Here is a 23,672-nt window from a genome sequence, read left to right on the forward strand (position 1 = left end):
CAGGTCACTTGAAAGTATATAAATAAATAAGTTCTAGGACAAACCAACCGTAGGAGAAAAATGTGCCTTCATTATTTTCTTCAAATCAAGCTAAGAAAGAAATGTGAAGAACTGTTACTTTGATACAGGAAGAAAATACATCACCTTGTTCAAAATACTTATGTAAGAAAACATGACCATAACAATACAATTTCTATGACTTGCCTATTTTGCAAATATGAAGTGCTAAACTCATATTACTTCATCACCACTATCTCTGTCTGATTTTCATTTTTGTCATAGCTCTGTTGAGCTCTCACTTGATATTTATTTAGGTAAAAACTTAGCATCTGCTAGTTGTCATAGTATTTTGCAAACAAGCATTTTGAGTTTAACAGTCTATAATGTGTATTGATTACTCACCATATCCATGAATGCCTTCTAAAGGGGAAATTATTCACATGCATCATGTTCACAGATCTTCCAACATTAGTGTTTTCCTTGTCAGACTGATTTATCTGTTATGGTATTCATAGATGCATGCCAGAACAACTGCATGAGCAGTCAACAGCAGGGATTATTGCAAGAATTACTGTAATCCACAAAAATAAAAATTCCCAGGATCCAGTGAAAGACTTCTCACAGGGTTTTCTAGGTACACGTCCATCCATTTATGCACCACTTGCTATTTTAAAAAAAACATTAAACTAATCAGTATACAGAAACTGTTCTGACAATGCCAACAGTTTGCCTTGATAAAAATCCAAGTGCTTTGACCGTGAATTAAAGCATCTTCATATGCAGCATTTTGGACAGTTGGAAAAGCTTAGTAAAAAGATAGTTTCTTGCCATCTGTGCCAAATCAATGTTTAGGGAGAGATGTGTAACTTCAGACTGCTTTGCCATGTTCAGAAATGAATACTGCTTTTTCTTCTTTCTTAGACACATATTCATCAATGATCAATTTAATGCAGTTTTCTTTTCTTACGAGCCTGGGGAACAGAAGGATGTTTAATAGCCTTGTACAACAACCCCAAACTTCTTTCTGAATTTGATACTGTGACTTTGTTTCTTCAGCTAAGAAAGAAGGAAGGAAGTATGCTTTTTCCACTCCATAGGACAGGACTACAGTTAGATACCATCAAGAGATATGATCATGTCATGATCAAATTCATTTTTGCTGTCTAACCCCGTAATAAGGCTGCCTGCTCCCTTTAAGTGAAATGACTAAGCTATTGACTCTCACTGCAGAGTCTAGTTCTGTTTTGATATTATACTGTATATAAACCCACGTGCATCAATTTGTATGTTGCAAAATGAAAGCAAAGCTATAAGTCCCATGTTACCTAAGCATTCTTTCTCTGCTGTCCTTTTTTCCCAATTCAGCTCCCAGACAGTAGTTATCACTCCTTACGCTCTGGCAAACATCCTCGGGAAGATTCTTAAGCCCAGGCTACAGAGACGGCATCTATTTTGAAGCAATGCAGAGTCAACAGGCTCACACTTCCCTTTACCGGACCAGAATTTCCAGCCTGCCCTCGGGCTGCTGCTCTGGCCCAGCAGCAGCAGCAGCAGCAGCAGCAGCAGCCGCGGCAGCCCCGGACAGTGTCGGGCTGCGTGGCACTGGTCCTGCAGCAGACTGGGCTCGGCTGCGGAGAGGGCTCTGCCTGGCAGAGGCTGTGCTGGCGTCAAGGGGGCCCTCTAGGTGGGTTCTCCCGGCACCGCGCAACCTGCCCTGCCGCTCCCACCCGCCCGGGATGGAGGGGAAGGACGGGGCACTAGTGGAACAGCCTTCCTTAGGACGGTCCGTGCCTCCAGGATGACAGAAAGCACTGAAAATGTTGCATGGAAGTACAAAAATCTGCGGGAAAAGAGACGCGCAGGAAGCAGAGTTCACCATGTTGATCTGTGCTGAGATGTAAAAGGTTCCTAGACTTTTATACTTCAGCATACCCAGGGCATACATTGTTTGCTTGCCATTCTTCTAAATGGTTTACACTGTACTAAGGCTTCTTAAACTTCTAACGACCCATTGCCCTTTTGGACAGGAAATCCTGCAGTATGGGAGCCAGCTGCAACTTCAATGACATTAAAACGTGTGATAAGACTTTGTATTTGATTAGGGTGTGGGTGAACTTGGGAGTAACACGATAAGCTATTGCACGTCACATTTGTATAGATCCTATTTCCTTAAGATCATTTCTGTTGCTTGTCACAACCCTATTCTACAATACCCCAAATTAGCCCTAGTAGAGTTGATGCGACTCTGAAGAAAGAAAAAAATATTAAAGTACTTGAATGTTACAGTGTATTGACAGTAAAATGGCATTTATTTCAATTCAGTATAAAAAGGGAGCCTATGCTGCCACACACATTTCTACATTACTCAGTATTTGTAAATTACTGATATTACTACCTATTTGAAGACTTACAGCACAAAAGTACAAAAGATTACAAAATTTAAAGGGGCTCTAGCATCATTTATGTTCTACTACTCTATACAGAAGGTGACTTTTTTTGTCATTTAAGTACAACCATGATAGAAAGCATGCTCTGAGAATTAGAAATAATGAGTATGAAAGTTAGCATTTTTCACAAAGATGCTACAAAACAAAATATATAATTATTCAGTAAAGATAAATATTTAGTATGACTTTAAAGGGACCGGGTAAGCTGTTATAACTATGTTATGTTCATGCTTTATGTAAAAAGCACCCCTATACCACACCTCCCAATTAGTTTGGGAATTTATACCAGAGACATTTGAAGAAAATAGAAACAAAACTCTAAAAGCTGCAACATCACATGATTAATCTGAATATGAAAAAAAATCATATCTATTCCAGTTATCTACTGCTTTCTCTAAGCCAGATAAGCTTATTATGAAATTTTAACTGTAGGAAATGCTACACAAATCTGCGCCATCATTACTATTTCATATTGCACTTACCTCACTGCATGCTTGCCCAATCACTCACAGGCACTGACATTTTCAACACTAGACTTACATAATGACTTGTACTATCTTGAGAAATAGCTTCTCAGCACTGACCTGTCACTTACAACATTTGAAATCTGTGAATGAGTCTATTCTGAATATGTGTTACAATTTCTCTGTTTTTCTTCAGTGTTAAGTTCAGCACAAAGCATAGCACCCGTTGACTCAGCTAGTTTCATTCAGAAGCAGAGTTGCAGAAGGAGTGTGGGCGTATACAAAGTTACTATACAGTATTACAAACTAGTTAAAGAACTCACCAGCAAACTGGAGTGTACAATATATGGGCTTTCCAGAGCAGGGACAAATTAAAGCTAGAGACGTTACCCAGTAAAATAGGTTGGCTTGTGAAATTCTTCCTGTTCAAGCCCATAATAACTTGCCAAACAATCTACATTTAAAAAAAACCACAAACAACAAAGCAAAAACAGCAACAGCAAAGAAACAAAATTGGAAGCAGATTTTTATTTGATTCCTTGGTCACCAGAAGAGTGCTCTGACCACTAAAATTTAGGCTATACGACAGTAAGTCTGTCTTCCTCATTCAAATCTCAGAATCTCAACTAGGCATGTAGAAGTTGGAGGGTGGATAACATTGATGCAAACAGGAGTCTACAAGTGATTATAACTCTTCCCTGATGTGGAGGTGACCTAGACTCCAGTCATTATACAAAGTCTTCTTGACAATTTTCCACTGAATTAGTTGGGACAAAGTATGTTTCTAGTAGGAACCAGATTATCTGGAACCATTTCTCACTTCCAATAGTTGTTGCATTGGATTACAGAGTGAGGATCTATCCTCTTTCTTAATAGTCTTGGGAATCTTTCAGTTCTTGTTGCCCAGTGAAATATCTAAAAAGGGAGGATTAAAGAATATTTCCTATTAACCTTATTTTTAATCAGCTTATTAACACTGCAAAATTGCAAACACCTTTCCATTTTGGTTTTTTGGAGAAAACAAATCAAAGAGAGGATTATTTGCATCTCCATTTACATGCACTCTTCCTTCCACAGCACCCAGATTTTCAATTACTAGCCATACCAGAAAATTCACTTAAAAATTGACTAAGGTCTATGTCTGTTAAACTGAAGTCCTCTAGAATATTTTCTTTGCTCCTCTCATAGATGCAAATGCATTAGCAGGCACCAGAGGAAGAGTTTCCCTTGTAATAGTTCTGGCCATTATCCTGGATAGAATGGTTTGGGTTGGAAGGCACCTTTAAAGGTCATTTAGCCCTAATCCCCTGCAATGACAGGGACATCTTCAACTTCATCAGGTTTTTTAGAGCCCTGTCCAACCTGACCTTGAAAGTTTCCAGGGATGGGTCATCCACCAGCTCTGGGGAATCTGTTCCAGTATTTCACATTGTGAGAAATTTCTTTCCTACACCAATTCTGAATGAACTCTTGTTTTAAAACCCAGTATCCGGTGTCCTATCACTGCACACCTTCCTAAATTACGACAGTATTAAGAGAGATAACTGTTCTACCAGTGTTAGATTTTTAATACAAAACTCAACAAAACCAATGAAAATATATCATACAGATGTACACATCCTGAGAAGAAAACTGCACCAGGGACATACAGTACTAATATTTGTACGCTTAGATTGAGTCCAAATTTTCCAAAAAAATCAGTTTAATTTGCTGCATCTTTTGATTTTTATAAAAATGGGGGCAAAAAAATTGGATAAAATATTTTGCTTAAAATACAGTAGTTCAAAGGGCAATACCTGTATCTGGAAAGGTAACAATAATTCTTAAAGCAATGCTGAAAAGCAATCTCCTAATATGAGTTCACAGAAATTTCATCAGTGTCATTATTAAAGAGTAATAATGACCAATGGCAGATTTTTTAAGACTCTAGAAGATGAGCTGGTGACTTAAACCAGTAGATTCTGGATAAGTATCAATAAAAAAGAAAACCATAGCAAACTTTTTAATTCTATAAAAACTTTCAAAATGCCCTCCAAGTAATGTATGGTTGTGGAGCCTGAAATATGCTACCACTAAAAAGAAAAGTTTCTGGAGATCAACTCCAGTGTGCGCAATAAATACATCCCTAACATAACTGACCAGTGCAGACGGTAATTTCAAGCTTTGGAAAGAAGGCTGAAATAAAAATTCTTATTAAAAAAATAAAAAAGGATAGCATTTTGGCATGCATTTTTAATGGGAAAAAAAAGATAAAGAGATTATTTAAAACAGAAAAATTAGCATTCACCTAAATCCTAAAATATATTCATCTGCAATATTATGAAAATATAACACATGGATGTGAAAAATGTCCACATTTGGGATTAATTTCTATTTTTAAGTGTTGGGATAACATCATTATTTATAAACTTTCCATGAAAACCATATAGATTAAAATATCAGTGTGGTTAATTAAAAAGTAAGAAATGTATCCCACTGCACAGAGTTGAAGGAAATCATCCAAATGATAGGTCTTTAGTCATAAAACTTTTTAGGTCCCCACAAGTTGTCTTCAGTAATACTAGCATAGAAAGGCACAAATTCATCTCATCAGAATCCTCATCAGAGTGAGCAGATAAACCCAGTGAGCTCCTTAACACATTTTAGACTTCTTTGCTCACAAACAAGTGTTATATGAGTGTATGTCCAGAAAAGAAACTGAGGATTCTGCCCTGTGTTCTTCCTCTGCCATCTGCCCTGCAGTAAGTAAGTCAGCTCTCCATTGGGCTCCCTTCTGGAGGAAGGAAAGTAATCTTCAGAAAGAAAAACCTGTGCAACTTAGAAGCACTTGCTACAAGCAGTCCAGAGAGCGGTAGTTTGCCCCTATTCTCCCTATACAGTCTTATTAAATCCCTAAAGACCTTCCACTCTCAGATATTTTCATGATGAATCATAAGACAAGCCACATGCATTTGGTGTCATGCTATAGGAACATCACCCCAATGGGTTCTGACCGAGTCTCACATGATTTCAGACACTTTGAACTGAAAAATGACAGAAAATTTGTTTCCTGTACCCAGAGAGGTCTAAATGAGCACTATGCAGTGGGGAAATAACCCACACCACATAACTTGCCCCGGGGGCTTGAGAGCTTAGAGTCATAATTATTACATTGAAATGACTACTAAAAGACAAAACTTCAAAAAACATATAGTTCAGTTTTGAACAACAATCATGAATTAGGTAATGTTGCTAAGAGCTTGCGTCTATCCCTTAAGAACAAAAAGAGCTTCGTTATCAAGTATATTTTTGTTCTGAAAATGATGTGCTGAACTGTAAATGTAATTTGAGCAGAACATTCTCCATCCAAGCCCCAGCCCTTTTTGATGTCCAAAGAATCTTCAGGTCAAAAGCTTTGAAAAATTAGTATTTTATGTGTCTTCTATTAAATTCTTAAAGTCTCTCTTCCCGTCAATTAGAGCAAAAGATTTTTTCAGGTAATCTCATTTTAAAATGCAAAATCTTCTTAGTTGTATAAAAAATAGTTATTTTTCCTCATCTCATTTAGTAAGCATCAGTTGTTGTTATACTTTTGTTGTGCCATTTATGTCTTATAACTGATATAAAAGATCCTTAAGGCTCCACAGATTTAAACTGGCATAGAAGGAGTGGTGTGGAAAAGAATGCCAGGGCATCTCAGGAGATTAAACTATTTTTTGATCTCATTTAAGAGAAATAATCTTTCTGTCCTGAATATCACTAGTTGGGGATATCTGAAGAAAAATAAATGTCCTTCTTAGCAACATACCTCCTTAGATTAACCACCACAGGTTTTGCTCAAATACACGTATCTTACTATTGCATAAGACAAGGTTCATATGCCTTAAAGATCATTCCAGAAATATAAACAGAAACTTTACATCTATGCAAAAGAAATGTAAATAAAAGGTGCAGATTATTGTTCTCTCTTTTCCCATTGTACCATTTTTTCTACCTACTGACTGACCAATAAATCTTCTTTGCCTTAAAAAAAGCAAGAAAAGCAACTATTCTACTTTGTTGACAGAATACAGACTTAAAATATTAAAATAAGTGACAGTTCAGACTCATGTTTATCAAGTTATTTTGCCTCCTATGTCCTAGTTATCTTATTTTTGGCCAGAAGCAGAGCTTGAGCTCTCGGTAAGGAGTCACATTACTGCTTTGGAATATGGGCCTGGTAACATACTCTCAGTTTGAACGCATATCTGCTGTGAAACAGGAAGAGACTTCCAGTAACCACAAATTCTAAAATTTTAACTTACTGAAAATATTAGATATGACTGAAATTCCCAAAGACTGTTTGGCAGCAGTTATTCAAGAAAACAAATTGTATGTTTTCACAACTGTAAAATGGAAACAATGAGAAAATTATGACAGTTTTTATTTATATAATGGTAGCAAACTGAAGTCAGATTACATGGACATCCAGCAAATATTCATCACCTGTTCTATAATATAGAGATTATTGTGCATTATTTTGGTCAACTGCATTTCAAATGCACTGTTCACAATACTTGTATCTTAAATGACAAGGTAGGATGAAATTTTGCTTGGTAATACTTTTTATTTGATTTTTTTTTACCATATCTTGTAATGTTTGCATTACATTCACTAATCAGTTGCACATTAGCTTAGTGAAGATGGCTTCTTCCTAAGTTCCCAAGCATGATATATTATTCTGAACATAAGTATATTTTGTAAAAGGAATTGCAGCTACCTGAATTGAACAATTCAATTATAATTTACAACCAGAAACAGAGAAAAAGGACTTTTCTTGAGAATTCTTGTGGAATCTTACTTGGATATACTTTATTTTGACACTTTCCTATCTAGGTAGTTTCTTTTCTGGGATGGGGAAAGAGAAGCAGTAGAATGGGCACATGTAAAACACAGGAAAATGCTTTGGGATTTTTTTTACTGAAATTTCATTTCTTCTAATATATCTTATATTTATATCAAGTATGCTTTTCTGATGTCAAATACATGGTTCAATCAACTAAATTTCGATTTATGATCTATAATATGGTTTAGACATTTGAATAATCTTCTTAATAATCTCAAAAACCTTCTTGAAGATCTAAGTTGTAGATGACCCATTAGAATCATTAATGACCCATTAAAATCATTCTGATTTGTCTAGAGCTGTTTATTCATCAAAAATTTCTCTTTTCAGATGGAAATAGACATACTGCAGGTTTTTTCCTTTTAAGAAATGAAAATGAATATTTTCTGTGTGAGGATTCCTAAAACTTCTTCAGATGCCTTAATGAATTTTGCAGTTTTTATTATTATTTTCATAATAAATAACTTAGATCTTCCAATTTTCTATCAAATTATAACCTTTGATATAACTTATCTGAGAAAAAAACCAAAAATTACCCACCTCACTATAATTTCTTTCTGAAAAGGGAATTTGAAGCTGGGCATTTGAGAGGTAATGTACACTAATGAATGAAAACCTTTTTTATTTGATTTATTTGATTTGCCTTGGTTTTTTTTGCTTTTAATTTCATTTATAAGCAAATAATTCCTGCCAGTTTGTATCTGAGTTAGCAATAAAGGTATTATGTCAAAACCTTCAGGCCTTGCAAAATCAAACCATTTTGACATTGATATCATGTCATAAAAAAGGTTAGCAATTATAAAAGTAATATAAATAGCATTGAGTCACTGAACTTGCTTTTCATTTGTGGTCAGCCTATGCTCATTGTCATCAATAGACTTTTTATTTTCTTGCATAGTTTCAAAGAAATGTCAGGACGTCAAACATGCACGCTTTACATTCCCTCCTACTGAACTACTGCAAGATCCTGTAATCTGATTCTTCTCTGTAGTGGTAGTTTCCTAACACTGAGTCACATGAAAATGTCACTAGTGCACTCCATGAATAAAGTACTCAGTAAAATATTTGAACTCTAGTAGTGTTTTACTTAGGAAATAATATTACCTTCTTACAGTCCTTTTTTTTCTTCTCTTACTTCCTCCTAATCTGCCTTAAAATTCCTTACTTATGTTTTCTATTTTAAATAGCAATTTCCCATTATAACAAAGATCAGCTCTGTGAGTCTATCTACTATTTTGTCTGCAAAATAAGGTTGCAGAGAGCAAATTAATTTAGTGAACACATAACAATTTTATCCAATTTTGTATTTGTCTTGATGACTAATATCTCTTCAAAAGTTTTCAAAACATTTTTTATTTTTCTTTCTTAAATGAAAAAGGCTGTGTATCTGTCTAGATTACTGCTGATATCTTAAAATACAAGTAACATGTTTAATATTATTCTGTTCCTGATTTTAAAATCTTATTAACAATGCCTACAAGAGTGAGATTTCCTGTACCAGTTCTTTCAAATTCTTGAACAAAGGTCATCCAGTCCCCTTAACTTAAGAGCATTATTGCATGAGATTTGTTTCCAGATAAATTGGAGTAATTTATATGTAAACACCTTTGTTCCTATTATCTATCATGCCTGTCTTGATGCTTAAAATAATTTTCCTTATTCACACTATGCACCTCCTGCTTTCTGTTCATTCCTTGAATATTGATAAAGAAATTGATTTGGTTTATCTTGTCAGACTATTAAGCCCTTACCATATTTTACTGATTTTTCTATGCATCAGAAATATGAGAAGTTTTTAAGTTTCTCATAATATCATAATTCCTTGTACTGATTCCAGGAAATATTCACCCAACAAACTTTTTATATCTATTAGAACATCTTCCTTTTCATGTTCAGTGTTATCTTCAATTCATCAAACTGTAATTCTCCTGCCCCTACCATTGGATGTACAAATCCCAGAGAGCTAACTTCTGCAAGCTGACACTTTTTTATTTTCTAATTGCCTTTCCCATATGTCTCTAGAACCAGTTCAACAGCCTCCAGGGGTCTGAAGATCACCTTTCATGCACAAATATGTAATGCTGTCCACCCACCTTTACACACAGGTACTGATAAATAATTCTTTAGACAGGAATTACCATGATAATTACCCTTTGTACACAAGTACATTGTTTTCCTTTTTGTCAGATGTGGCCAAAATGTGAATAGAAGCATATTCTATGTCTGGCAATTTCCAGCCTTAAGTGACAACTTGTATTCTGACAAAGATACATAAATTTATAACTTGAATTTGAGTATGAGAACTAAAACTCATACTTGAAAAGACATTGGAGCCAGAGCCAACTTTTTAAGTAAAAGCTGTTTAAGAATTAACACATAATTTAAATTGCTGAGTGCCCAAAGGAAAGCTAATTCAGATAACAGTTCTGTTTCCCAGCTAAATATAATTGGAAAAAAAAAACTCCACTTTTTTATAATATTAAGAAATTCTCACTGTCCCAGAAATAGTATACAGAAGTTGCTCTAATATATATTGCTGAATAAAAAATTGTTTGAGGATATACAGCTATAGGTACATAGAACCACAGATGATTAGGGTTACTAAGAAACATAAAAAAATACAAGATCTTTATCTCAAACAGTTTACCATCCTAAGATAAGTAGAAAACAGAGGGAAATTATTATTCATTACATAGAGAAGTGGACTAAAACATTCTTAACAGAAGCAGAATAATAAGCTGATTGTAAAGTACTTAATGAGATTTGTAAGATGAAAATGGGCCAATATTCCCTGTACACAAAGCTGTTCTTAGTTTCTTTTTAATTTATTATTTAAAGGAGTACAATAAAGAGCAAAAATGTGACAATCTAAGTAGCAAACCTCTGATTTGCAGATTGAAGTACAAATTTGCATGAGATTAGAGCAGCCTTTCTAAAGTTTGAAGTCCAAGTCCTACTGTGTTTACATCGCTAAAAATGCTGAATACCATGATGTTAACCACTAACTGTGATTATGAACAAACTGAGAAGTTCTGAAGCCTCACTGATTATTTCCTCAAATACATTTAGGAGAAATGGAAGTCTTCCCTCACAATATACCGCAGCCTGTTAAAAGTATAATTCTTAGAAACTGCCGCTTTTAGGAAGCACACAAAATATAAAACATGCCTTCTTTTTCCTATATGCTTCCAAAGTTTTTGAAGAACAGAATCCTAAACTATCTCTGAGACAGACAACAACTTTAGGTGACAGCTCAACTACTGACTCGTCTCTTGTCAGTCTACTGAAACATTTTCAGAGAAATCCCTCCATTTTGCATATTATTTCAGTCAGATGAGATTGTGGAATGTGACAAGACCCACACACTTTAAGTCAGACATATATTTGATGTCTTTGCAGGATCAGTTGAATCTAGGCCTAGTTCCCCATTATCCCCGAAGATCAATGGCAAGACATTGCACTATATCCTATATTTACCTCGTAAATTTTAGATTGAGTCAAGGGAAGTTGAGAATTAAATTATTACTGCAAACATAAGACACTTATTTGATATTTGATTTTTTTTATTGCATTTGATCACTGAAAAAAAGAATGTAGCAGTGGTACAAAGGCATCAAAAGGTCCAGTCAGAAGATTATGTCTGTAAAGCCATGCCCTCTGGTCACTAGCTATTAACACTTGGGAAATTTGGAAAGCTCTCATGACATAGATTGGTTTTACAGTGCCTTGTCAAAATAACCCATGAGAAACATGGAAACTTTTTAACATTATGGAAAGCCAGGGTAGCACTGCTTGAATTATAAACACTTACTTGTCATGCTATGCTTGGGCCATAGTAACCACACGGCTTTTGCTATTTATTCAAAAATACAGATATTAAAACAATGTCTTAGTATAAATGTTAAGCACAATGTAGGCAAAATCTAGGAGATTAGAAGAAAAGATTAGTCAAGAAAACAGATGCATTTTAAAGTTATATTCCCCTAAATATACATATTCCTTACTTTTAATTAAAGTTATTAGAATTCTATTATTTCCTGGTAGTCTGATAAGTAGCCTTAATTCCTCTAAAATCAAGTATTAAAAGCTCTTATGTGTGCCTTCACATGACATTCTCCAATTAAGTTGAATATTGGATACGTTCACTTAAAAAAAGAAAGAGAGCATGCTTTCAAAGCTGTTTTGCTGATGTTTGTATTTTCAAAACTAGGCAGATTATTTTTGGTAATTAAATGGAATAAAAATACCCATCTGAATAAAATCCAAATATCTTTTCCTGAGAAAGTGATGCTCATAGCATGTATTTTCTGGAGTGTTCGGAGAAGACTCTGATTTTTTTCTCTCTATAGCTTGAAATCTTGTGTGTATGAAGAAATAGAACAGCTGTTATTAGTAACATAGGCCAGTCACTGATTTTTCTGAGTAAATTGCATTATCCTTAAAGCTGGATATGTTTACATTCTCAAATATTCTCCCTCAGGTAATGTAGGTAACTAGGGACAGCACCATCTCACTGTTCCCTACAAAATGATAGCGAAGTTATACAAATAATTTCTTACTACCCTCATGATTTGCATGTTATAATAATGAAACACTAGTCGATGCTGAAGATATTTATTGTGTGATAACTCATGGTGGAAGTGATCTTTAGAACACAACATATATAACAGAAGCATGAAATGCCTTCTGTTGCATATACTAAACTAAAAGTGAGAAGCTACTGAATGACTTCTCCAAGAAACAGTCTTAGGTTGCCAACTAAATAAACCTGTTATGAAAATGTCATTACAACTAAAGCCTGTTGCCAGCATCTGAGTATTTTATACCATCTCACAATGTATTGTCGGGTACTTACTTTAAGCTTGTTCCAAAACTGAAATAAATAGAAAATTGTTCCTTTACTATTTTCTTCAATTTATTAATATACTTCACTGCCAGTTCATCCAGAAGACTATCATTGTCTAGAAAATATTCCGTGGAGAAAAGAATGCACACATTTCATATTGCATTTCACTTGATAGGGGTCAAACAGATATTTTGTATTATTTTATAGATTGCTGTTATTATGCTCACAAGTTTACTACTTAAAACATCAGAAAATTTTCAATTTTCTCAAGTGAGGTTGAGTTACAAAATGCTTGGCAAGAAGGGTTCTAAACACTCATTTAAATCCATGTTTAAACTCTAAAAGTAAAACTTAGACTTGAAAAATTAAGAGAGGTTTTCTATTCTGCTGTTGTTTGATCACTTGAAAGGCCATGGTGCAATACTTTCTTTCTGAAAAAATGAATAAAGTTTCAATTTCCCAAAAGATGAAAGCCAATTTTTTTTTTTTTTCAAAACTAGAAGAATAACACAATTACCTTAACTAAGACTGAACATTTGAAATTGTCCTCTAAAGAGCTGGACATAGAGCAGCTCCAGTGAATGAATAGGAATTTGGAAAGCTCAGCTGTTGAAAAATCAGGCTAATTGACTATGCTGGTAACATTGAAACCCAGGTTTGACTTTTTTTCATTGGAACATGCCATATTAAATTAGCACAGAAATCGTACCCCACATAAAATTGCCAGTTGCTGATTCAAGAATGATGTAGCTGTTGTAGATTCTATCTGAATAGAAACTGTGACATCTGTGTGGAAGGGAATATTAACTAAACCCAAGACCACCTGCTCCTCTTCTCAGTTTAGTCCTTAGAAAGCAATACAGAAACGGACGTGAAACTCCCAGTTCCATTATTTGAGCAGTAAGTACCTCTTTTTGCTTATCCTTCAGAGAGCGCACAACTGAACTTAGTTTTATATTATTTCTTACGTGGAACAAAAATTTGAAAAAGTCTGAAAACAAAAACAAAAATTTGAAAAAGTCTGAAAACCTGAAAACATCTTTAGATTCACAAGCAACAAAGTTCACAGGAAAATGTCAAACTTATTTTACAATTACTGTTGTAGCAATAACTATTTAAAATAAGTAGTCATATAGTTATTGTAGCATACATATATAGCATTTTTCCCAGATGTCAAGCAGAAAAGTTATGTTTAATTGAAGAGGAAGATTTCTAAACTGAGAGCTGATGCACTGTAATAGACCCAAATGGAATTTCTGATGGTAAATCAAGTAACATAAAATCTTGGCATGTAGATTTTCTATAATTGATCCAGGATGCTTAAAATATTTACTTGCAGCTACTATTGCAACTTATCTTGACACAGAAGTACGTTTCAAATAATTTTATGTAAATCTATTAGAAGGTAAAAGGCAAGGTAGAAGGTAAAAGAAATTGAAGTTTAATGAAACATCATTTCATAATGTGTCCACTGGTTGAAATATTCTTATACATTCTATTCTAGGATGTTTCATAGGCTTATGGATATATTCTGAATCCTTAATTTACAGTACTTTTCATTTGGTCTTTTTACATTTCTCTGTACTAATATTTCAGCAGTACATACATATCTTCTACACATAAGGAATTGTGTGTATATATGTTCTTATACCATATAAGAAATCATTACTAAGGCTTTTATAAAAAAAATATGCATAAATACTGTAAAAGAGGATGGCAGAAAGTTTCAATAATTTTTTTTTCTTATTTTAGTATTGTACAATACCTGGTCCATCCTACACAAAGAAATCACTCCCAGAGGGTACATTTTCAGTCTCATTTAGATCTCTTACATCATTTTGTGAAAATTAATTATTTTTCATAATGTGTTTTAAAGATGTAAGGCTATCTGTGACTGCCAAATATAATTAATCTAATTAATATACCAACAGTGCATGTAATACTGTTCAATAATAAATTCATTTGATACTTATATGAGTTTGATAGCCAATGGCAATTAAGCAGTACAGTGTGCTATTTTTAAACTGTGACAAGCTTCCTGGTAGATCGTTTCATCACCCTTCATGAATTTTTTTAAGAATCTGTATGTAATATGAGAAAATGGACAAATATCTGAACATGTTAGGAATCAGTACTTAAGGAGCATTTGACTAACTAGAGACTTAATAAACAATCAGCAAGATTTTAGTGTGAAAAAAATTACTATTGAAAATATTTTTAAACCATCAGCTCTTAATATATTTCTTAACAGAGCTGAAGACTGTACAGAAAAGAAATTCTTTATTTTCAGAAAATAGTCATGGAACTGGGATCTCACATGCATATACAGATCCAAATATACAAAGACAAGTAGTGGTTCTTATTACCCAGGCAGTTAATACCATGTGTCTCAAATTATTTGATAAAATTTCATAAAAATTTGATCGAATTTAAGAATAATTTGATAAAATGGGTTTGGACAAGGAAGTTTTATGGAAACGAGCTTCTTCATGTGCTCTGAATTTGTTAAGATGTTTTAAACATTGGTTATGAAGTCCTATTACATTGACACAGATGAAGTGTTTAGACAGGCCCTCTGTTTTATAGCAATAAAAAGACAGATGCTATAAGATGTAGTATGCCTTAAACAGTCATGTTTTAGCTATAAAGTTGGTAGCAGTATTGAAACCAGATGTATTCAGTCACACCTAAAATCACCATCATACAAATATTCATTATAAAATATATCAATACCTACATTTTTTAAGAATACTAAAGATGCAAACAAATCTTGTAAAATTTAAGGCATGTTCTTGAGGAAGGCTTAAATAATTATTCCTACTCGTGTGCATTTTAGATAGGCATGCATTCATCTTTCTAGGAAAGGTACTTTTTGCATAGCTTCTGTAATTTTTCCATTGTTCATAAAAAGCTTTTTTTTCCCACACAATTCAACTTAATTCCAGCACAAATGCAAAGAAAATATAATTACAGATTTGGGGGACAAAATCATTAGCTTGTCATATAAGGACACTCCCTCCTCCCTCCAGCTCTAAATCTCTATATTTTTCCTTAGAAAAATATAGAGAAAATAGACTCTTTTTGGAGTTTTACAAGTGTTCATATGGTAGCTATTTCACAAGGGAATAACATTACTGTAGAAATCTCAAGGTGAGACCTGCAGGACACAGATTAAGCATTTTCTAAATCATAGTCTATCTGTATACATTCCCTAAAAGTTGTGTAACTTTTAGGTCTCTAGGCACTTTATAAGCACATGCAAAAAATAGACTGAAATAGCTGAAAATACTAGAGCACAGCTATGTTCAAAACTGTGCCTGGTCTGGTAATTAGCTCACAAGCATAATGAAAAGAAAGCTCCTAAATAATAACACATTATTTGAGAAAAGCAAGGATCTGAAACAGCCAATGTTTAAAAGAAATTATAAATACACAGATTCTCAAAAGTAGAAGCCCTTAACTATGATATGGAAGAGATTCTGATGCAATTGAGCTAAGCGTGTAAAATGGTGCTGTAAAGATATGCTGCAGCTTATGGCACATCTGTAAAAATGGAAAACAGAAAATTGGCTGACCTTCTTTTGAAGAAAAGTAAATAAATTCTTAGGAAGATCAGTCAGTTCTGGTTTACTGTTGGTTTTTGTTTGTTTTGTCTAGGTTTGTGTGTGTGTGTGGTTTGTTTGGTTAGTTTGTTTTCAATGTGAGAAACAAGCAATGCTTCACTGATCAACATTTATACTGAGCTGAAGGTCAGACCGTCAGCATTTCTGCAAGACCATATATCTGAATTAGTAATTGTCTTTCAGGTATTGGTGAGCTACAAAATCGTTGCAATGCCATTTAGAGTCATGGAGGCATAAAACAGACCAGGTTGGAATGGACTTCAGAAGATCATCTTGTCCAATCTTTCCTGGGAAAGAGATCTTGTATTTGGTACAAAAAAATAAAAAGAAAAAAAAGTTACAAAGCAGAGTGGAGGAGTTGGAAACACAAAAAAATCTTTTCTTATTGTTAATATTACTGTCCTCTGAAATTGTCTGTTGGGTATATAAAGTATTTCAGTTCTTACATTTTAAATCTGGGAGAGATCACTATAGGCAGCAGTTTTTAAAAAGAAACAAATGTCAACAAAGTCTAGCCCGTGAATTTTTTCAGTTATCCAAATAAAATGCAGTTTAAACTTTTCAGTTCCTTGCTTGCTTTTTCTTTTGGTTTTGAAGGGGGTTGTTTTTGTTTTGTGGGGCTTTTTGAGTGATTCATTTTAAAATATCTTTATATATCTTCCTAACTTTGTACAGTGATGGGAGATTGTCATAACTTTCCCTGCCAGGTTAGAAAGCATATAAATATTAAGTATTTTAGTGCTGTGTTTTCTTAGGTAGTCTTTCCATACTTAATATCCAATAATTATTTTAAAAATTATCCAATAATGTCCTTATAGGATGTGGTGTGGTTTTGTCCAACAGTGTCTGCTCAAAGCTTTGGTGCCGGAAAATTGCAGTGTATGCTGTTCCATTTGGTTAATAAATTCAACTCCTTTCAACACCAACAACAACAATCAAAAATTCTCAAGAACAAGATGAATCTCTGTCATAAGGCTTTACCAATAAAAAATGTTCAGGTAGGAATACCTTACTAGCTTTAAATATAAAACTGTTCTTATTTAGGCCTTGATAAGTCCTGTCCTGTAGTAGTCCTGTAGATGGCATGAAAATATTCTCCATATTTCTAAATCATTCTTTGAAACATCTGTGGACTGCACTTTTAAAGTAATGTATCAAGAACTGGACAGTCTTCTGATTGAGGTCACCACATAACCTCAGACACAAAGATTCAAACTGTGAGTCTGTCTACCTCCACACTCAGGTCTTTGGATCAATACACATACAGGAGGAGGACTGAACTTCCTTAGCTACCAACAGCACTGTCACCTGTGAAACGGCCAGCCTCAGCATGGGCTGTGTTCACACTGCACAAAGAAAGACAGCCCATTAGCTGCCAGGATCTGGAGCCACAGTCTCTCTCCGTGGCTCTTTTCCAGACCACTCCATCTACTTCTAAGACAAAATCAGGATAAGATCCTGAAGTAGTTAATCCTGAAGATGAGTTCCAGCAAGGGATATAGACCAGAATGCATCAAGTTTATTTTCCTTTGACCTACACAATCCTCCACAGCTACTCTAGAATTTTTTATCCCCAAATACCATTAAAAGCCTTCAAGCAATTGCCCAAGTCACTCAGTGTAAAAGCAACACTGTGATGGGCTGCAATACACCCTGTGTTATCATTTATTATTTCAAACACTTCCAATTAAATGTATAAAAAATAACTCTTATCTTGCTGTCTTAACAGTACCATGTAGGATCCTGAGGGAATTCAGAGCCAAATGATATGCAAAGACAGCCCACTGTAGGGTCCTGAGCAGCATGGGCCACTCTGTATCATTTAATTTACGCATCATCCTCAGTAACTGATGCATTTTTCAGGATGGATGGAAGATTTCTTCAATCTTTGTATCGTTTATTCTGTGAGGACAGGCTGACCAGACAGCTGTGAAATGGCCTTAGGTTTCTATCCAAAATGCACTCAGAATATTAGGCAGAAGGTCTTCATAACTTGGGATGAAAGTTCTTCAAACACAGACAGAAGTGACTTACTCCCCTGATTTTGTTGGAGAGATTTAAAAAAAGGTTTAAATCTTTAAAGTTTAATATAATTTAAATTAGCAAATGGAAATAATGTCAATAATTTCAATATTTCAATCACTGATTTAAATATTTTTGTTTGAATTTTTCTGGTATTTTACCTAAAGAAATGCTCCTTTAAATTTCTCATTAATTTTTACTAATCAAGATACACTATACCTGCGTATAGTTGAAGTAATTCCACAGTTCAGTAGCCATTTATTTTTTCACTCTTTTTATGATGTTAAAATATTAAATTCCAACATTTTTAAATTTTATGACAAGATCTTTTATTTAAAGTCTCTGGAAAACCGCTTTTCACTTGAAACTAAAATTCTATTGTAATACAGAACTCAGCATTTTGAGTGTTTGCTGTTTATTAGAGTTGGTTTTTATAGAAAATTATTACTATGATATAGATATTTAAAGAAAATAAGTTGTGGACATGGATTTCAACTAACATGCAAATAATTGAAAGTATAGCAAGAGACTTCTTTGTATCCTTCAAGACGTCATAAATGAGATTCATCCTTGAGGGTGAATCTCTCCTTTAGTGGATTCTGTGTTTGGGTTTGGTTTTGTTTGGTTTGGTTTGGTTTGTTTTCTTAAAATGATTAGGAGAAGGAGAAGTAAGAAGGAAAAGGAAAATCATAGATGGCAAAGCAAAAAATTTAATCAGATTTCCAATTTCATTATTGACAAAATAATCTGACAAAATAAATATTTTTTAATCACCCTTTTTTTTCCCTTCAGCTGTGAAGAATAAGCCACTGCTTCTTACAGCAAGTTTAACTTTTCAGCATACTGATTTTAAATGTCTGGTCAGGAATTAGGATAACTTTAACTTTCTGCAAGTCTTGACAGTAGATGGAATAGTAATGAAATTACTCTTTCTAAATACTGTGGTTGGGTTTTTTGCTTTGGTTTAGGTTTGGGCTTTTTCTTTAATTTTTATTTCTTGTGACATGGAAAGACTATTATAATCTGCAGCAGTATGTCTAATCTGCAGTAGTATGTCTTGCCACTTTAGGGTTTTTTTTTGGCATTGTATCAGTCTACTAGGATGTCAATAGCATGTTGCCAAAGCTTGAACAAGACTCTTATTGTTACATCAGGTTTATGGAGTGGCATTCTTTTAAAAATGGTTCTTTGTTTCATAAATAATCTTGTTTTGGTTCTAAACTTGGGGACAAAACAAACTTACTTGAAATGCCTGACAACAATAGTAATACTGTTTTCTGAAGTAAAAGTCCCCAAAGCAACATTTTTTAATCCCAAACTACACCTAGGACATCTGTTTTAAAATTTTGTGAATAAATCTGTCTGACATATTTAAGAATGTAAAGGAGGTGGAAACAGGAAGTTTTTTGGACTAACATTTACTGGCATGAAATAGTTGATTTCTTGGACTGTGTAAAAGACTCATTTTATGTCCTAAGGCAGGCAGCTTCCAATAGTAGTAACTTATACTGCGGTGGCTGTGTAGTGCTAAATATATTTAATAGATATTTATTTCAGTTGCTGGCGGCTGAAAATGCATTTCCAGTTACGCTTATTGATTTCACCACATTTTATTTATTTTGCTGTCACTGCTTCAATTTTTCATCAACTGATAACCCAGATGTAAAATTTCCTAACTTTGCAAGTACTGTTTTCATGATGTGGTACATCAGAGGGAATACTGATATTAAATCATATTATTTGAAATACTGCACTTTAATCCTTTTGATTCAGAGATTCTATGTTTCTTATGCCTTTAGGCAATTGCTTATCTTTATTTGCTGTCACAATAGAAGTAATAGTTACAAGATACATTAACTTCTGTAATGTCATCCTTGATACCATCAATAAACAAATTAATACTGGATTTACAAAGAAAGGGGCAATTTTTTTTTTCCTTTTTGAAAGGAACTAAGTATATTCCTTGCTGTTCTTCAATGTAAAGATTTATTACACATTCTTAAGGCTTTTGGGGCAAGAAGACTAAAATTAATGAGAAAAAGTGAGAGTTAAATTTTAAGACAATAATGAGGCTATACAAAATGGTAAAAATAAAACTAATTGACAAATTAAATGTAAAACAAAAGGATTTTGACCACAGCCTTTTACAGTACTAACAAGAAAAACAGTCAAGAGAAATTTGTCTTGAGCACATTACATAAATTCATTATGATTTCAGTGTTGCAGATTAAGTGGTCTTTCTCTCATCACTGTCTGTAATGTTTTTCTGTCTTTACCCTCTGGTGTTTTTTGCTGTAAAACTGTTTTAGCTGGTGCCATTCTTCAGTGAACCTTGACTGTGCCACCAGCCAAACAAGTTCCAAATAAAAAATAAGATTAAATAATTAAATGCTGCACCATTATAAATCTATACAGAGAGCAAGAACAAAAGTCACCCGCCCAGGCATAAAGCTGAAGCTTTTTGATTTTCCTGTATTCCCATCTTGTTAATTAATATCTCTGCCATGCAGAGCTGATATACCTTTGTGGGAGACAGCTCTTGTCTCTGCTGTGGCCACTGTCTGGAGCTGGGGGTTAGGTGTGAGCCCTGCTCAGATAGTGTTAAATCATCATACCCCTGATTAAACCTGTCTGCTGTAGCTTGGTCAGACGATGAGCTGCCATGCTGTACCTGCTGTGACAACTCACACATAGGCTTCCAGATTTGCCCACAAAATCTGCTGCTGTTGCCTTGTTGATGCAGGAAACCTTGAATTTTAGAAAGTTTGACTGTACAGTTATTTTGGTGTAAATGTTCCTGAAGAAGAGAGCAGAAGGAAAATGGTATTTCAAGCAGTATAATTAAACTAGCACTGAGAAGAATTAATTGGAAAGGGGAACTTCTCTATCCAGAGCGATTTCACACTGCTGAATTTTAAGAAAACTTGAGTATTTTTGCAAATAATAGAGATATGAGAAACTTATTTTGTTTTGTAGCTTTTTGTATAACACTGTGGCTAATCCAGAAGCAAAAAACAAACAAACAAACAAAAACCCAAACAAACAAAAACAAACAAACAAACAAACAAAAAACAGAAAAGAAAACTGTTGTATTATAGGTTTTATAGAAAACCTGCTATAGAAAATTCAGAGTTTTCAGCTGGAGAGTGGGAAGAAACAGCAGGATGCTGATCACAGATTTTTGCTCATTTTCATACCTATGGTATTCTGATTTTGACAATTCTACATTCTTGAAATTATAATCCAGAATAAGGTGGTGAGAGCAGAAGGAAGGGGTTAAGGACAAAGCATGTTAAGCATTAAACAAGGTAAAAGAGAGTATTTTGCTTTGACCTCATTATCTATAAAATGAAAATTGGACTCGTTGCCCTGCAGATCATGAAAGGCTAAACAGACTGAGCAAGTGCTAAATCATACTGCATGCTTAGATTCTGTTTCCAGAAATCCTAGTTATCCCCTAGTAAAGGAATTGGCAGTGTTGTGGGAAATGCATATTGAAGCTCAACGCTGACACATGCAGAGGAAGAACTTGTACTTCATCTTCCTATATCACAATTGAATATATTTTTAAACATTTTTAATCATGGGGAAATGGCTGTTCACTATCACTTAAATTTTATGTTCATAAATTTTAAAAGTTTGGGTTTGTTCCAGATACAAAGAAAATATCAAAATTCCTTCTCCCCAAGAGCCAATTGCCATTTTCCAGCCAGATCTGGGTATTCAGATACTACTTTTGCTCAGGGAAATCACAAATTATTTTATATTAGCTCTTCCTTGCAGATGCATATTGTTCTCACTTGCTTTTTCCCTTATCTAGACATCTATCCCCTTTTTCTCCTCATTGCTAAGGATATCAGGCATCATTAATAGGCATGCACACTAATTGCAATACTGTAGCACACTGTTTTCAAGGCAGTACAGTACTAAATATGCCCACTAACAGTTCACTGTGTACAACATCATATTTCACACAAAGTATTTTGGAAAATAATGTTAATAACAGTTTCTTTAGGAAGAAAACTGTAGAAACTCCTTTACTACATTTTATGTCCCTGGCAATGTCTACTGCTCCCCTTATTTCAGTAGGGGTTATCACACCTGCTTCAGCATGATCCCCAAACTGAAAAAATCAAAGCGATTTTTGATATTAGTATATTTCACCACTGAACTGTACATTACTATTTAATCATCTTACTTGAGTGAGCTGACTGATGAATCCAGCATTGGATAATTGAGAATCATAGGATCACAGAATCATTTAGGTTGGAAAAGACTCTTAAGATCATCAGGACTGTTGGTTAACCCAGCACTGCCAAGTCCATCACTTAACCATGTCCCCAAGGGCCACATCCACACAGTTTTGAACACTTCCAGGTACACTTATTCCACCATTTTCCTGGGCAGCCTGGTCTAATGCCTGACCACACTTAAGTGAATAAATTTTTCCTAATATCCAATTTAAACCTCCCCTGGTACAATTCAAGGCCAATTCCTTATGTCTTATCTCTTGTTACCTGAGAAAGGAGCTGACCCCCACCCGGCCACAGCCCCCTTCCAGGCAGTTGTAGAGAGTGATAAGGTCTCCCCTGAGCCTCCTTTTCTCCAGGACAAACACCCCCAGCTCCCTCAGCTGCTCCTCACAGGACCTGTGCTCCAGACCCTGCCCCAGCTCCATTGCCCTTCTCTGCACTCTCTCCAGCTCCTCGGTGTCTTTCCTGCAGTGAGGGCCCAGAGCTGGACACAGCACTCGAGCTGTGGCCTCACCAGTGCCCAGCACAGGGGGACAATCCCTGCCCTGCTCCTGCTGGCCACACCATTGCTGATCCAGGCCAGGATGCCATTGGCCTTCTTGGCCACCTGGGCACACCCTGGCTCATGTTCAGCCGCTGTCACCAGCACCCCCAGGTCCTTTTCCACTGTGTAGCTTTCCAGCCAGTCTGTTCTAAATGTGTATGGTCGTTTGACCCTTCCTGGATGCCAGGTACTCACCTATCCCTTTGCCACTGGATAGGAGTGAGAAACTACAACGAAAGTCTCATGAGTTGAGGTAAGGACAGGGAGATATCACTCACCAACTACCATCACAAATAAAAGAATCTCAACTTCAGGAAATTAATTGAATTTATTAACACTTGAAATCAGAACAGGATAATGAGAAGTAAAATCAATCTTAAAATATCTTCCCCAATCCTAACCTCCTTCCTGGGGTTTACCTCCTCCCCCACAGCAGCACAGGGAGGTGAGGAATGGAGGTTACTCTCAGTTCATCACAGGTTATTTCTGCTGCTGCTCAGGGAGAGGAGTCCTTCCCTTGCTCGAACGTAGTGTCACTCTCAAAGGAGAGTTCTCCCCAAATTTCAGATTCTTTCTCACAGGCTACAATTCTTCATGGGTATTTACCTG

The 23,672-nt window shown here is 35.0% G+C and overlaps 1 protein-coding gene across 9 annotated transcripts in view; it reads right to left on the bottom strand.

The window, feature by feature from the left end:
- Nucleotides 1-23,672, bottom strand: part of PDE4D (phosphodiesterase 4D) — a 530,024-nt gene that overhangs the window by 246,970 nt on the left and 259,382 nt on the right. The window contains exons 1-2 of one of the 9 annotated variants that reach the window (XM_038123333.1): nt 1,326-3,340; nt 403-664 (exon numbers count right to left, since the gene is read on the bottom strand). The exons of 4 other annotated variants lie outside the window; for them this stretch is intronic. In XM_038123333.1, the coding sequence (XP_037979261.1) occupies nt 403-411 (9 nt within the window). In that variant the 5' untranslated portion in view covers nt 412-664; nt 1,326-3,340. Of the gene's footprint in view, nt 1-402; nt 3,341-23,672 lie in introns of those variants that run through there. 4 more of the 9 variants (XM_038123332.1, XM_038123331.1, XM_038123336.1 and 1 more) reach the window with 4 other exon arrangements.

This window comes from Motacilla alba, chromosome Z (assembly GCF_015832195.1).
Source record: "Motacilla alba alba isolate MOTALB_02 chromosome Z, Motacilla_alba_V1.0_pri, whole genome shotgun sequence".
NCBI classification, from domain to species: Eukaryota; Metazoa; Chordata; class Aves; order Passeriformes; family Motacillidae; genus Motacilla; species Motacilla alba.